The 12,988-nt window shown below is 36.8% G+C and overlaps 1 protein-coding gene across 1 annotated transcript in view; it reads right to left on the bottom strand.

The window, feature by feature from the left end:
- Positions 1 to 699: 699 nt before the first annotated feature.
- Positions 700 to 12,988, bottom strand: part of DYNC1LI1 (dynein, cytoplasmic 1, light intermediate chain 1) — a 27,473-nt gene continuing 15,184 nt past the window's right edge. The window contains exons 5-13 of the mRNA XM_010562411.1: positions 10,377 to 10,546; positions 9,119 to 9,212; positions 7,365 to 7,500; positions 6,874 to 6,985; positions 5,466 to 5,525; positions 5,296 to 5,340; positions 4,195 to 4,315; positions 3,866 to 4,024; positions 700 to 1,647 (exon numbers count right to left, since the gene is read on the bottom strand). Of these exons, the coding sequence (XP_010560713.1) occupies positions 1,535 to 1,647; positions 3,866 to 4,024; positions 4,195 to 4,315; positions 5,296 to 5,340; positions 5,466 to 5,525; positions 6,874 to 6,985; positions 7,365 to 7,500; positions 9,119 to 9,212; positions 10,377 to 10,546 (1,010 nt within the window). The 3' untranslated portion in view covers positions 700 to 1,534. The remainder of the gene's footprint in view (positions 1,648 to 3,865; positions 4,025 to 4,194; positions 4,316 to 5,295; positions 5,341 to 5,465; positions 5,526 to 6,873; positions 6,986 to 7,364; positions 7,501 to 9,118; positions 9,213 to 10,376; positions 10,547 to 12,988) is intronic.

Raw genomic sequence — 12,988 nt, 5'->3', positions numbered from 1 at the left:
ACACGTATGCTTAACTTCAGGGAGTTCAACACGCAACAGAACGTATGTTAAGTAAATTTAGGTATTTTGAAAATACAGAGGTAATTCACTAGAACCACTACAGAACGCAGAAATTGGAGAAGAGTACCAACATGTTCAAAACAAAGAAGGTTTACCCTCTCCTCTTCAGTGTTTCAGAAGTTTTCCAAATAATCAGAGAAATTAACCTAAGACTTGTTGATCAAAAAATCCTAGAAAACCTGAACTCATTAAAGAAGTCTCCTGGCAATCATTTGATCAGTATATACTTTTTACACTTCCTATTCTTTGGCTATCAGTAGAAAGCGACCACAGACTTCACACAGAACAGTACAGTGATGCTTGACATTTGTGTACTGAAAGCTTAAGTCCTATCCTCCCTCAACTACTTAGACAATATACTGGAGTCATCAGCAGGATTCTTAGTGTAACTAGTGTGCTTTTAAAACACATTACCGCAGAAACTGCCCAAGTCAGATCAGCTAGTTTTACTCCTAGGAACAAACACTGCAGACTTGCCCACTTCCTTCCAGAAACAATGTTTTAAGGAAGTTTAAATATCTACCAGCAATATTATTCACTGAGGAGTAAAATATAAAAGCATGTTTTAAGACATTTTATACCACATCCTTAGATTTAACTGTAAACAAAAAAAGAACACGATGGCTTCAATGACTTCAATGAAAGTTATTTAAATTTGAATGCAGAGAATACTTTATTAACTGATTACAGTTTTGATGACCAATTTTAAACCGTAACTAATGTGGGAAACATAATGGGGGACATTAAGGCTGAGCCATATATATATAGACAAATCTGGATACTGATAATCTGTACATTTCACCTCTGCTTTTTCTTTATACATCTTTTATTCAGTGTCTGAAATTAATCAAAGAGAAAAACCAAAAAACTGGCCACTAATTTAGTCTTATATCTGGAATGAATTTTTGCATGGGTTTTTGAATGCAGTGTAAATCTCAGTGGAGATCAAACATTTTTTTAACCATACTCCAAATGAAGCATTCAAGTATAATTGGAGTTTGTTGTTGTTACAGCTTTGTGCAGTTAATTTTCTCTTCCAAAATACTAGTAGTTGTTCTCTCCTGTAGAGGTTAATCTATTTAAGATAGTATTAAACTTGCCTAACAGGTTGGGAAATCAATATAAATTAAGTGCCTGTGGTGTGTATCAGTTTTCCTGCTCTAAGCAACCCCTATCACTTAAGTGGACATACTTGCAGTTTTACAGAATTACACTGACTTTTCAACAAAACCCAGAACAAAATTATTTTACTATTCTTGCACGGTGAACTGTACTCCTACATGATGTGATAACGGTTTTCCAACTGTACAGCTCCCTTTTGTAAAGTTGGGCAACACATATAAAAGACAGACAGACATCAACTGTTTGTGTTCTGAAAGATATTTCAGTTCTTTAGTTCCAGTCACTGAAGGAAGAGACAGAGGCAAGTTTGAATTATCCCAGAAAACTGAACAATTGGTTTTATTTGGTGTCTTCAAGATGCTTCACCTTCTGAAGGAGATGTAGGTGTTGTAGGAGAGACCATTTCAGGTTTTCGTGAAATTCTGTCCAATTCTGCCTGAACATCTGTTAAAACTGGCTTCTGACCTACAAAATAAATGTATAATTCAGTCATGTTTGTGAGACAGTTCTAGGAAAGCCTATCTTTAATTCTCAAATCAGATAAATCCTAAAAATTGTTACTACACACTTTGCATGCAGAGTAAAGGCCTAAGGCCAAAACTCAAAAGAAACAGAAAGGAAACAGTAGAAAGAAAGTCACATCCTTCTATATTTCCAATTCCTCAAAGAAGCTTCCATAATTATATATTAATTGTCAGTATATGAAGAGTTATGTAAAGTATAAAATACAGAAAAGTGTATTAAGGCTAGCAGTTATGAATACTTCTACACAACCTTCTGCATCATATGTATTTTAAGTAATTCTGAATGTAAATCAGGGACCACAGACCAGTGACAGCAGCTCTACATATTTGGTCAGCATAAACCTGGCACCGCTGCTCACGGGTGTGCACAGACCTGCTGATGGCAAATCCCTCTCTCCCCTCCCCTGCTTACCTCCTCCCTGCCTTGGAATGGCACAAACATTTGTATAGTCACACTTAGACCTGATCCAAGCTTAAAATACACCATTTCTTTCCCCCACCATTTTACTCTTACTCCCCAGTCTAGGTTTCTATCCTGCCATGTTCTATCACAAGAATGGAGAAGACCGTATGGGAAAAGGCAGCTTAGAGTCTAACACCATGAAAAGTGTACATAGTATCTCAGGCTGTAAAGGAAAACTGACACACATGTAGTTTTAGCAGTGCCCCAGCATCCTTTCTGAAGATGCAAATTAACAGGAACTATCCGCAAAGCTAATTTTTGCCAGATGTACTATGCTGTTCTTCAAATCATTTAACAAAAGCTAATACTGTATCAGTATCCAAGTAGCTAATATTCCAACTAATAAGCAGAGTAATTTCCCATAGCTGCTGAGGGGAAAAGTAATTCTCTAATCCCAAACTACTGTCTTAACAGCCAATTTTCAGATTTGTAGTGTGAGTGTCATAGATAACACTAAACACAAGACAGCAAATACTGGGGAATGTGAAGAGGCCACCTCTAAGCCAAAGTTACTGGTATTTATGGTAATTCCTTGAAAACCTTGTCCTTTGCAACATTAAACTGGCTACATTCTAACTTTTCTTTTGTTGCATATTAGGAAATTTCCGAGAACATTTTTTCTCCTTAGTAGTTTAATTCTGTTCTTGAATTTTCTGCCATGGCCCTGGACACAACACTTTTCTGCAGCGCTGCCTCCATCTGCCTGGCATCACCCGAACCTGCTGCCGGCCACTCCCCATAGGATTTTCAGTGGGTGCTCTCTGCACCACATATTGCATCAGCTGCATTTGTTTGAACAATCTCCATATGCTGTTCAAACTAGCACTGCTGACTTTGCCTACAGCAGATTAGGAAGTACTCATAAACTTTGCTCAACCAACTGAGCTTTCCATTTAAAAGAGGGAAGTACACACATGTAAAAAAATTTTCAGGGTCAGTCTACACAAAATGTTAGTGTGAAGTGTGTTCTTTTCTCTTACTACATAAAAGTAAACACTAATGTCAAGTACCAATGAAACACCAGCATTCTCACTCAAGTGCAGCATTACTAACCTCTGGGGAAGTGGGGAGGGAAGATGTCTGTATAGGTATGTTCTTAAATAATACAGAAACATTTTAATCTGGAATAGCAAGAAGCACCAGAGTAATCTTGTGTCTAGCTTTAGAGCAGTCACTATTAGACATTTTTAGATTAATACTAATTATTAATCACATCATATAAAAAAGGCTATCAACAGAAAATACAGTATTTTTACAGGCTTTCACCAAACTCAATCCAAGCCTTCATCACATCAGAGCTAGATCACTAGCAAAACAAAATTTAAAATTGTTTTAACACTGACGGTACTGCTAAAAAAAAAAAATCAACCTGAAATTAAGTCCCAGTATAACTGAATAGTATTAAAAGTGACTTATAGCATAAGCCATTTTATTATGATGGTGGGGAGCAAAGGAAAAAAATGAAGAACTCATGTGGACATAATTCATGCTTAAACAGCTACATGAAAAGTTCTTCTTTGATCCTCTGAGAGCCATGAAAAGGCAATACTCAACTGCTGTGAAAACAAAAGCAAAAACCATATCCAATAAAACACTCAGTTAAATATAGTAGCATTCATACTTCTGATAAACAATACTGATAGGAATGATCCACCACTCAATTTAGATTGAGTTGATCTTTTATCATTAATCATACCTGACTTTTTTGCTGATGGTGGTAGGTTGCTGCCAGCACCTCCAGTGCCACCTCCTCCTGGACTGCCACCAACACCACCAGGGCCACCAGGGGAACCAGTTTTCTTGCTCAAGAGACTATTGAAGAAGTTAGCCAGGACTCCTTCACTGGTAGCTCCAGCTACAAGGGGAGGGAGGAAAAAAACCACACCACCACAAAATCAAAACAAAACAGATTTTCTAAGTAAATATTGATTTTGTGTGTTAATCTAAATAAGCATATTAAAGAAAGCAGGCAAAGCAGCTATTTTACTTCCCCAACTGCATTTGTGCCCTCGTAAGAAAAGGTACCTTTCATATTGGGATCAATTTTTTTTGATCCAGTAGGGATAGGTGTAACACTGGCAACGTTTGATGTTACAGATCTATTTGGTGTCCTAGGAGATCCACCAGGAACTCTTGGAGAGGCATCCTATGCAGAAAAAAAAAAAAAAATCCAAACCTGAACTGGTCAATCTTCTACAGAATTAGATCATGCAGTGTAAGAGTACATGAAATGAAGCATTTTGTTGTTTCTCACAGCTCCTAATTTTTTTTTTTTAAATAATGTAGTATCCCATGCAACTGAAATGACACAGGATTAGATTTTGCTGATTGTGTGCAAGTTTTTTTCAAACTTGTGTAACATTCTATAAAATACTAACTTTAGTGCAACTAAAAGCACTAGTGAAGCTTTTCATTTTATCCCAATGAGAAACTTGAAAATCCATCTGTTACTCAATAGCGCCTCTGACCATAATGAAAACTGCACTGATTAAATCATAGAGGAACTACACCAAATTTCTTGGAAAGACAACACATACCACCAATACTGTGGAAAGGACTAAACAAAACCCAGGATAAAAAGCATTATTCATTACTTCAAGGGTAACAAGTCATGTTTGCAGTTCATCGAAAGAGGTAAAGCTAACCTTTATAAGATCACATGCTCCTCATTAAACTGGTGTTACTTTTTAGTTATTTTATTTGTATTTTAAATGTAGATGTCATAGTTGTCATTTGACCTTAATTTTATGCCAGAGTCTTAATATTCCTAGAGAGATAGTGCCAAATTTAGGATATAAAATTCACCAAGGCAATTCAGCCAACATAGTGCGCTCCCCTGGCATACTCTTGGGACAGAAAGGAGAGTCAACTAACTGCTTAGATGCATTCTAACATATGAAAAGTAAAGCCATGACATTTAGCCCTTGCTGTCAATACAAGTTGTCGTGACTAGCTGTGAAGAAGTGTCGTAATTTTAGGGCAGTATACGACGCAGACTTTAAATACTATGTAGTTTAAAAAACATTAGATCAGAGAATATTTGATAATGCAACTAAAACAAGGAACCCTCTCAATATATGAAAGTGAATAATTTTCATGTGGATATTTAAAATTTTTACTACTAACCACTGGCCTTCCTGCAGCAGTAGGTGGTTGTTTCGCCAACTGTGACTGCAAAAAACAAACAAACCCATGTAGTGTTAGATATTACAGTGACTAAGAATACAACCTCAAATTTGTATGGAGAATGTTGTTAAATGAAACACTGGCTGCTTGTTTTCTAGACAGAAAATTACCTGCTGCTTCATAAGAAATACTTGGTCATCTTCTGCTACAATTTCTTTTTCATGAACAAACTGCAATACAAAAACATTAACATCATTTTGACTAAAAGAAAGAAATGTATTTCCTTTTATACCTCCTGGTGAATATGACCAAGTCATTCAATAATGAAGTAAATGTGTAAAATAGTATGATACTGCAGACCACATTTTGTATATTTAGGACTGCTACCTCATGATTCCATTTAAGCTAAGTTAATTAGAAGTGAAATAGAAGCATCATTAACTCCTTTGACCTGGCAGGCATAAGTCTCTAAATGTACTTGTAGAAAGACCCATCAAAAAGTTCATTAAAGTGTTCAATAAAAGAGGAATGAAGTAAATGGTTAGAAGGCACATTCTGGGGTCTCAGGAACAGTAAGAAACATTCACAGATGCACACACTCTGCAGCATGCTCATGTCTCTGTTAACTGATCAAGGCCCCACCTTGGTATTATTTTATATAAAACTATGGCAAAAGTGACTCTTCACCTGCATTGCATTAGACTGGTATATGAACTGGGCAAAGACATCTCAAATCCCAGTTCTATGCATCAAAGTGCAAGCACTCTGCCTCGAAATAAGCTCACCACAAAAACTTTGCCAAAACAAGCATGGCAAATACCAATATCAAAGTTTATAATCCAGGCCTGAGGTTTATAAGCATGCACAAAAATTTGTCAGTTATATATTGCTTGGACACTCATTTAACACACTACTACAGGTGTCTTGATTTTTTTCCCCTGAAGATGGCAGAAAGGACATAGTATTAGTTTTCTCAGATGAAATAATTCACACTTGGAAATACGATGAGTCCCAAATTCTTAGCTTTGGTAGAAAAAGCCATAGAAATATTCGCTTTCAATAACTTCTGTATGCATGGGGTCCACTGCTGCTGGCATTTTGTTCAACAACCTCACATATGTTTTCAGGTAGTTCTGTCAAAGCCTTTTGTTAAATAGTATGAGAGAGAAAATATACTGAATATATGTAAAACCTGTTTTCACATGTTTATTTTTGATTTTACACTGTCTCAAGCTTTCTTATTTTAAATACTCCAGGAGAAACGGAAAGCATTATAAAGTTACTGGCAACTTGGAGCAAAATGGAGTGTTCTTAAAAAATACAATGTAACAGTGGCAGAAAAAAAACCCAGTGTAAGCTGGAGAAGAGCTACACAGAACAGAAAAACATAATGATTTTTTTGATAACTAAAGAAGAACTTTTAAGAACAAAATAAAAAGACAAAAAGGAAAAACTCCAGATGGTTTATCACATTGTCATGATAAACTGGAAGCAAAGTCTCAAAGAAAGAGAAACAGTCAAAAAACTGACAGGTAAATAAATAGGTAAGAAGTTGAATGCCAAAACATCTCCATTTACCTTTCTGACTGGTGGTTTTGTTATGATATCTTCAAAACTATCTTCTGCTTTTAGTGTCTGAAAGTTCTCGTGCAATATTCCTATCTTCTTGTCATTATCCCAACCTGCAGGACTAGATAAAGGATTATTTGGCTTTAAATTCTATTGTTATTTCAGGTTATTTTTGCATGCAGTCTTGAACTGCACAGAACTGAAAGCCAGGAAAGTTGTCAGAGCTCCCGTTCTCCCATACAGGCTAGTTATTGATTAATACAACTAGTTAAGAGATTGGTTCACCATAGCAGAGAAGAGCAAAACCTCTGGGTTTAACATTTCTCTTTGGAGCAGCAAGTATTTGTAATCTCAATCCACTGGCACTCACTAAACTCCAACTCACGAGAATGTTAAAAGGAACTTCAAAAAGCGTAAACAAAAAAGGGTCTATATGCAGCTTAGGGTTTTGCACAAGTACATTTTGTAGTCATATACACATCATAATGCAGATAACTTACATAAATACTGCATCTTTTTCCACAACAACAGCTGGTACATTGAAAGGAAATCCATACAACTTCTGGACTATATATTTATACACTAAATCAATGTTTTTGTTCTCCTTTACTGAAGTGTAAATAAGTGCTGCCCCATCTGAATAGACTTGTTAAAGAAAACTCAGTTTAGTGGCTAGTAAGAGATACTAAAGTGACCCTTTTTTGTTAGTTTAAATGTTATCTACTTTGTAGAATTTAGAGGGGGAATACAAAATCAAATACTTCAAACAATTTCCAACACTTAATTTTTTAAATAAGCTATTTAGTAATTTAAATCTTTCTTTCTGCATTTGTTTTACGCCAACTCAGCTATTGCTTTTAGAGTAAAGTACAGGCTCTTCTCACTTTCAAAGCCCACAATACCAACAGTTTCACTATGATGCCTTCAAAACTGTCTTTTGCTTTTAATGAACAAAAGCTTTCATGCCATATTCTTATACCTTGTCATTATCCCATCCTGCAACATAGACACTACAGCATTAACACTAGTAGCTTCAAAAATGCCAAAGATCTTCCACTTCCACACCTGGGTTTTTAAATCAGGGGAGCAAGCTCTTACATTATACAATGACCTGCTTTTGAACAAAATTAAGGCAAATGAATTGTGCTGTATCAGTTACTCAAAGACCAAGAGAGTGCTTAGTATTCCAGCATGGTTCAGTATCAAATTAAAACAGCTTATGCACAGGACTAATAAAAGCAGGCATGGAAGTTTTGAGTAATTTTGGCATTTTTGTAATTACAAAGTAACACCCTGTAATTTATTTCTACATGCATGCAATTCAAATTCTAGAAGAAAGTTATATAATGGGATCTGATTCCCATTCAGCAAAGTTTAGAATAGAATTCCAAGTTGTACATGGCATACACACAGAGACTAATTCCTACTAATATTTTGTAGTCTTACTCCATCCACAAGACTTACTACAATTACCCATTATTCCATTTTGAAAAATTAGGTCTTGGAAGCCCTTTGAAGGGAGTACCGTCTTGGTACTCAACTGAGGTCTCAAGTTCTTGAACTAGTTTTTCCATCTGTTAACTGCTGTCTCTCCAACAGTATTTAAACTTCCCTTTACCACAGCACAAATGATGACAACACAACATAGGCATGTTACTGGCACCTAAAATCTGGATCTCAGCATGTTTAGATGACTAAACAACACTAAACAGTATTTTATACACTTCTTTTAAAAAAAATGAAGTTTAAAAATAATAATACTACAGCAACAGCTTATGTGCATTGTCTCTACCAACACAAGAGAAGCCAGTGGATCTTTCCTACAGCAATTCACACTTTCCTTCCCTCATCACCTCATCCTGCAGAATTACTGAACACTGAAGAGACTGCATATTTGGGTCAAAAAGAATAACATGCCTTATGTGCATCTGAAGCAAGATCATACTTAAATGAGTTATCTTCTTATTATTTTAGGGAGCTTGTCAGCTAAGATGTGCTAATTTGCAAACTGACTCCTAAATATGGAAATGAAGGCATGTAAACAAATTCATGGTAAGGGGACATGCTAGACTCTTGCAGCTCCAAAAAAATAAAATAAAATAAAAGTTTAATTCAACAATGCCTGTAGGGGTCTGCTGCAGTAAAGGAGTGGCATCCTACTTTGGCAGAGATGCAGATATTCTTTTAAGCTTGTCATAATTAATGCAAACATTTAATTGAGTCATTATCATCTTTATGACATGTTAAAGGATACATTGTAAGCAAAACCGTCTGATATGTGACTGAATGAAGTCAAAGTGTTCATCTCTGTAGTCATGCTCTTTTTCTAGAACGCTGATAGCATCACACTGTAAAATAAATATAAAATTAATATACCACTTTCAGTTATCTGCTGAAATAGCAGTGCTGCTACATATCCAGTTCACAACTGGGCAAGGGGGATGGAGTGGGGTGGGTGGTGCAGAGAAAAACAAAAACCTGCTAAAATAATTCAAAAGCATAACTGAACTTTTTTTTAAATAATATATAACTTGATGTGCATGTACTGTGGTCAGGACTAACTTGGGAGTTAGTGATTGCCATTTTTCATTCAATCCCCCTCCAGTGCAATAACTCAAAGTCTCTGCTGAAGACTGACCCAGTGAATGACACCACTATTTTCTGCCCAATGTATTTTTACACACTGTGGTATTATAAGACATAGTGTTTTTTATCCAGTTACTAACTAGCCCTTTGCAAAGGGAGGCAAAAGCAAGAAATGTGGAAGCAGGGGAAAAAAAAAGTGTGTGTGTGTGTGAGAGAAGAATAACAAGAGAGCTAGCAGGTGAGGAAGAAAGGTGCTTTTCAAATGAGAGGGTTAGCCTTCCAGTGAAGGAACAGCATATGCATCAAAAGTTTTATTCTTTCACTGTGGGCCAGCAGAGGCTGCAGATGTAGTATGCTTAATGCTAATGAGAACTTAGGAGTCAGGGGGGCTGGGGGGAACACCAAAACCAAAAAAACCAGCCACAAGAGAACCACACCATTTTTTCTTTAGACTAAGAATATGATTACATATCTAACAGAAACCAAAACAGATCACAGAAACACCCTAAGAACTAAGGAAAGTCAATAGAGCAGCACTTTACTAACTAGAACCCTCTATTAATCTTCAGAAAAAGATCAGAAATATTAAAAAACCTACCAAAACACTATTTGCGGAATAAGGAGGACTGTGGAGATCAAGGGTAATTCTAGCTGCTTACTGACTAGCTCACTTCTGTGAGCAACACCAGGTCTGAGGTATTCCTCAATTCCTTGAAAACTGGTAGAACTAAAGGAAAAACTAATCCCAAAATAACATGCAATGAGGGCTTCCAGCAGATAATCAACCTTCAACATTAAACATTTTTAAAGAATTCTTATGCAAGATATTCAGAATGACTTAATAACCATGGGCTTCCCACCCCAAATCCATAATTGACAGAGTTGCTTAAATAAAATATGCAAAAAACCTAAAATGTAAAACAAACCTTTGTACAAACTACTACTACTGGAATGCCTAAGTTACATGTTAGTGTATCTGCACCCAGGGGTAAAATCACACTCTCATCTTTGTCTTCCTGTAATGAAGTATTTCTTCTCTGTGGAGAAGCTGGAAAATCCTCGCCTGGTTCTATATATTCCTGGAAGTCTCTTACCACTGAAAGTAAAAAAAGTTATATTAAAAGATCAGCTACTTTATTATTTCAACAATGATTTCCACTGCCATTGATCTCTAGCACCGTTGATTGTATAGTATTTCTGCTTCTTTACATTGAAAAAATTGAGCATGCACCAAGAGCCAACTATTTGCTTGCTCTATACAGCACAAGAGAGAACTAGTAAGTCTGAGATCTGCTTGATCAGCAGCCAGAAGAACATGACCAGATAAAACTGTCCATAGGGACAACATTAAACCATTTTTATTTTATCATTGTGAAACCACTAGGCAGTTGCTATTAACTATTATTGCTTGATATGTTTCCTAAAGGACTTAAGTTTCCTTGCATTCTTGGTAAAATTAATGGAACGGTTTGTTAGAATAAACAGAGTTAAGCCTTACACATATTGCTTAGCTGCTACCATATACCAGGTTTTACCTAAAACCCCTTTGTCCACACTTCTCTCTCTTTGTACAGTGAATCTACAGTAGTAATGTGCAAAAATAGAATACACAAACATTAGTTATTAACTAGCTTTATAATTAGTTAATAGCATATTGAATATTTGGTATGCTTTTACAGTAGACCAGATACTACTTTAAAATTTAGCAAGGAGGGTAAATCAGTATATAACGAGAATTAGAAATAAAAGATAAAGTTTCAAGTGTAACTCTCTTGTCAGGTTCTGATGTATATACCCAAGCCTCTAATTACACGGTCACTTACTATTCTGACTGTCAGGGATGCAATATTAGGCATAAATGTCTGTACCTTTCACATCACATGTCCTGTTTCACAGAGCAGAAACAGGATACTACCAAACCCCACCACTGATTACTCTTCCATGAGTAGCACATCCTGATTAGGCCAAAAAACATCAGACAGCAAGACAATTCAGCTGCATCATGCACACAGGCAGCTAACTACTCCAGTACATTCTCACTACTTTGTCCTGATTTACGTTAATTCACCACCACCTTCACTAAACTGATTGAAGCCCTCCGAGTTCATACCTAGAAAAGCTTTAGTTGAACTAACAGAGCAAGACTTATTTCAACACCCTAGAGAAAAAGATGTATTAGGCCAAGATTATTCAACTTTTCTACAGATCCTGCAGTTCACAGTAACAAAAAGCACATGCACAGATTATCATCTTTACTTGAACAGTCAATTCAGGCTCTTACTCATGGAATGCTACTACTTCAGTCTGGTCTGAGAGCTTCTGAGAGCCTCCCAAACTGACTGTGTTTTAAACACAGAGTTCTCACCAAGATATGCCTGCCACTCAAGGGAGTCTTTCCTACATAGTATCCTGTCTGTTCTGGGATAATTGTATGCTAAAATAAAAATCACACTACTCTAGTGCTAGAAGTCCTCCAGTGGATTCCTAAAATTCCCATTGTGTGATCATAACACACTAATCTTTATACAAGTATAGAAAACAGTAAAAAGGAGGACTGATGTAGTATATCACAGCTCAAAGACTGTGAAATACAGTCTCAGGTCTCCCTTAGAGACACAATTAAAATGACCAGGCCACAAGGCTTCATTATACACAGATTAATTCAGTAACAGGAAGAGCTATTCCAACCCTTCACACACAGATGCTATGTATCATGTAATGCCTTCCCATACCAGTTTTAGTCCTCACAGGGTCTGTCTTTGAGTGGAGTTAAGTTGCTAGAACTGGAAGACAAACACAGCAGCACACCTCCAGAAAATGACACACACAAACCCTCAGTAGATTTCAGTCCTGTTAGCAAGTTAAATCGGCTCACAGCTGCCTCTCAGGAGCATGGAGCCTGACACAAGAATGAAGTAGGACCATGTAGCCAGAAGTCAGGCAAGCAAGATTCCTCCCTCCTTCTTTTGGCACTGTCAAGCTGCTGCCCACCTAGCAATGCATGAAGCCACATCACAGGAGGTTTAAAACAAAAACAGCTTCCAGTCATATCTGGATTGTGCTAGGGCTTCTATTATACCCAACACACAGGCCATCAGTACCTATAAGAATTAGACCAGATGATAAAAGAACAAGAGAGCAGATAAAACTTCTAATGAGCAGCTGTTTTTCTTGGACTCACTTCATCACTTCGAGTTTTACTGTTCTGTTCACTCAGTCAGTAAAGAAGCAAAAGTATCAGCCTACAAATTTTGGTAACAGAGATATTGTGTCCTTACTACTTTCATCCAGTAAAATCCCATCCTGAAACTGTCTGGGGGTGTTTAATACACACACAGACACAGCACCTGCCAAAACCAAAACAAACCAAAAAAACACACCCAAAAGAGCTCAGCTCCTCCCTCCTAAATGCATTCTTCTTGTGGAAGATATTCAAGGATTATGCTTCCCTTAGACAAATCTCTCTTAAAAGAATAACAAAACAACCACTTCTCCCCCCCCCCCCCCCCCCCACCCCCCTGCACCCACCACCTCCCCA

Source organism: Haliaeetus leucocephalus, unplaced genomic scaffold, assembly GCF_000737465.1.
Source record: "Haliaeetus leucocephalus isolate CR32 unplaced genomic scaffold, Haliaeetus_leucocephalus-4.0 Scaffold159, whole genome shotgun sequence".
Lineage (NCBI taxonomy): Eukaryota > Metazoa > Chordata > Aves > Accipitriformes > Accipitridae > Haliaeetus > Haliaeetus leucocephalus.
The sequence above is the reverse complement of the archived record's forward strand: the minus strand, read 5'-3'. Positions and strand labels throughout refer to the sequence as shown.